General features: G+C 54.6%; 1 protein-coding gene across 1 annotated transcript; it reads left to right on the forward strand.

Annotated features, from left to right (window-relative positions):
- Positions 1-6: 6 nt before the first annotated feature.
- GPS2 (G protein pathway suppressor 2) lies at positions 7-2,947 on the forward strand. The gene is made up of 10 exons (XM_010847335.1): positions 7-171; positions 491-600; positions 672-784; positions 936-1,015; positions 1,095-1,177; positions 1,366-1,519; positions 1,609-1,698; positions 1,797-1,876; positions 1,961-2,056; positions 2,230-2,947. Exons 1-10 carry the CDS (start codon positions 78-80, stop codon positions 2,311-2,313), a joined length of 984 nt encoding a protein of 327 aa, XP_010845637.1. The 5' UTR covers positions 7-77; the 3' UTR covers positions 2,314-2,947.
- Positions 2,948-3,101: the final 154 nt, after the last annotated feature.

The raw sequence follows: 3,101 nt of genomic DNA on the forward strand, positions 1-3,101 counted from the left end.
CCCCGCAGGCCCGGCCGGAGGTCTGGCAGCCAGCGACAGAGCCGGGCGCTCACGGCCCGAGCGTCCCCAGCAGCACCATGCCTGCGCTTCTGGAGCGTCCGAAGCTGTCCAACGCCATGGCCAGGGCGTTGCACCGACACATCATGATGGAGCGAGAGCGCAAGCGGCAGGGTGAGCCGGGCCCAAAACGGGAGGACGCACGGTTCGGGCGCACCGCGGTCCACGGTGACCCCCACCCATGAGCAGACCAGTGCATGGCGGACGAAGCCAGAGGGACAGCTAGCCCCGTGGTGATGGTGGTGGGAATTAAACAGCCCACGCCTGGAGCTGGGAAGGACCTTGGAGAGCACCTAATAAACCTCCCCGTTCCAGCCCCCAACAGTCATGAAGCCTGTTCCAGAGCACTGGAATAACCAGTTTTTGCTGGTCTTCAGTTCTTAATGTTCTAATATTTTAACACCCTGCTTGCCCATTCTGCCTCTTATTCCAGAGGAGGAAGAAGTGGACAAGATGATGGAACAGAAGATGAAGGAAGAGCAAGAGAGAAGGAAGAAAAAGGAGATGGAAGAAAGAATGTCACTAGAGGAGACCAAGGAACAAGTAAGCAGTTCCACCATCTCTCCCTTCTTTCGTCTCTTGGCTCTCCTTTCATCTTCTCTCCCCCTCCCCAGATCTTGAAGTTGCAGGAGAAGCTTTTAGCTCTACAGGAAGAGAAGCATCAGCTTTTCCTGCAGCTCAAGAAAGTTTTACATGAGGAAGAAAAACGGAGGCGAAAAGAGCAGAGGTGAGATTAAAGAGCTAAAAATAAAATCGAGGCCAAAGTGTAACAGGGATCAGGTAACAAAAGATCAGTGTTTAATGGCATATGGGAAGGGGAGTGTGTGGGGGTGGGGACACGACAGACTTGTCTTTGACCTGCTTTCCTTTCGCTCCAGTGACCTGACCACTCTGACATCAGCAGCATACCAGCAAGGCCTGACAGTTCACACCGGAACTCACCTCCTTAGCATGCAGGGTGAGGGTTAAGAAACTACTGGTCAGAATGGGCCCTCCTGGGAGTTGCAACATCATGAAGCACCCCTCTCCCTTTCTAGGGAGCCCTGGAGGACACAATCGCCCAGGCACCCTCATGGCAGCTGACAGAGCCAAACAGATGTTTGGACCCCAGGTGCTTACGGTAAGAGCAGGAAAATTGGGTGTCTAGGCTTTTTTTTTCCTACTTCCACCCAGACCCTAGCATCTTCACCAGCCAGCACTCAAGTTTTGAGTGTGTCTACATCCTGAATAGGGGGAATGGGGGTGCAGTCACTTGAATTTCTGCTTCATGGAGTTTACAGGCAGTGAGTTCTCATCCTTCCTTCTTAGACCCGGCACTACGTCGGCTCAGCAGCTGCTTTCGCAGGGACCCCGGAACATGGGCAATTCCAAGGTAGCCCAGGTGGTGCCTATGGGACTGCTCAACCCCCACCTCACTATGGACCCACGCAGCCTGCCTACAGTCCTAGTCAGCAGCTCAGAGGTGAGGTGGGAAGAGGAATTTTCAAGACCCAAAGCGAGGAGTGTTGAACAGGCTACAAGGAGGTTCTAATGGTCTCCTGCCTTCCTCAGCACCTTCCGCGTTTCCTGCAGTGCAGTACCTGTCTCAGCCACAGCCACAGCCCTACGCCGTGCACAGCCACTTTCAGCCCACCCAGACAGGTGATGGGAACACCCCGTGCTGGGGCCCAGTTCCATGCGTCCTGCCTTTCTCCTTTCCCCATTCTCTACTCACTTCACACTCCTCCTTCCCCACCTAGGGTTTCTCCAGCCTGGTGGTGCCCTGTCCTTACAAAAGCAGATGGAACATGCTAACCAGCAGACTGGCTTCTCTGACTCAGTGAGTAGAGCCTTGAAAAGTCAAGGGCTGCCTATGCTAAGGGGAGCCTGAGGCTGCCTCAGTTGCTGACACTGTTCTCTGCAGTCCTCCCTGCGTCCCATGCATCCCCAAGCTCTGCATCCCGCCCCTGGACTCCTGGCCTCACCCCAGCTCCCTGTGCAGATGCAACCAGCAGGAAAGGTAAGGGTGGTGATCAAGCCCCTCAGAATCCCTGCATTGCAGGGAAACAGCATTGGGTGGGATAGACGACCCCCACCCTGTTTTCCCTTCCCCTCCCTGGGGTGGCTCTCTGGTGTGGAGTAGACAGGAGGGTGTGCACACTGACAAAGCCCTCCTTTCATCACTGCTGCCAGTCGGGCTTTGCAACCACCAGCCAGCCTGGCCCTCGGCTCCCCTTCATCCAGCACAGCCAGAACCCACGATTCTACCACAAGTGACCATCAAATTTATCTTCAGCCTTGGCCCCAACCTCTGCCCTTGGGGAGGATCCCCCGTGTCCCAGTACCAGGCCAATAAAATCTACCTGCCACTGCCCCTGGCTGCTGTCTGTGTTGCCTCCCACTGGACTGTTTAGAGGGTGGGCAGTGGCTGGCAGGAATCACAGAGTTGACAGCAGGGTTGGTTGTAATGAACTCAGCAGCAGAGTTCATTCAACCTGTACTCTTCAGATTTCCAAATAAATACCCATTTAATTAGAAAAAGCAGCTGAGTTGGGGACTTCATATTAAACTTGTAGTTTTATTCAGGTTTGATTTTAACAAATGTGTCGGGGAGAGAGCCCGCAGGAAAGGATGAAGCCCATGGGAGCAGGGCCCTCCCAGATGCCTGAGGAGGGGGCATGTCCCCTCCCCTCTCCTCCTCTTCCCTCCCCATCTTTAGATGGGGAGAGACATAGGCAGGGGAGGGGGCTGGTCCCCAGTCTGTGGGGGTGGTGCTTGGGATAGAGGACTATGGAGGAAATAAGGGGTCAGATTAGGTAAGAATTGGGGAAGGGCACAAGGACCATTTGCCAGAATCCACAGCTTTCTGATTCCAGATTGAATTAAAAAAAAAAAAAAAAAAAACCTAAACCACAAGCAGCACCCACCCCGTCTCCCCCACCAGGGTTGTAGTGCGAGGGGAGAAGAGGAGGGCAGCTTCACCAAGGCCATGGTGCACTCACTCCTGGCCAAGGGAGCAGGGTGAAGGGCAGGGGCTCCCCGACAGATTGAAGGGGTAGGGGAAA

Source organism: Bison bison, unplaced genomic scaffold (genome assembly GCF_000754665.1).
Source record: "Bison bison bison isolate TAMUID 2011002044 unplaced genomic scaffold, Bison_UMD1.0 scf7180017864249, whole genome shotgun sequence".
NCBI classification, from domain to species: Eukaryota; Metazoa; Chordata; class Mammalia; order Artiodactyla; family Bovidae; genus Bison; species Bison bison.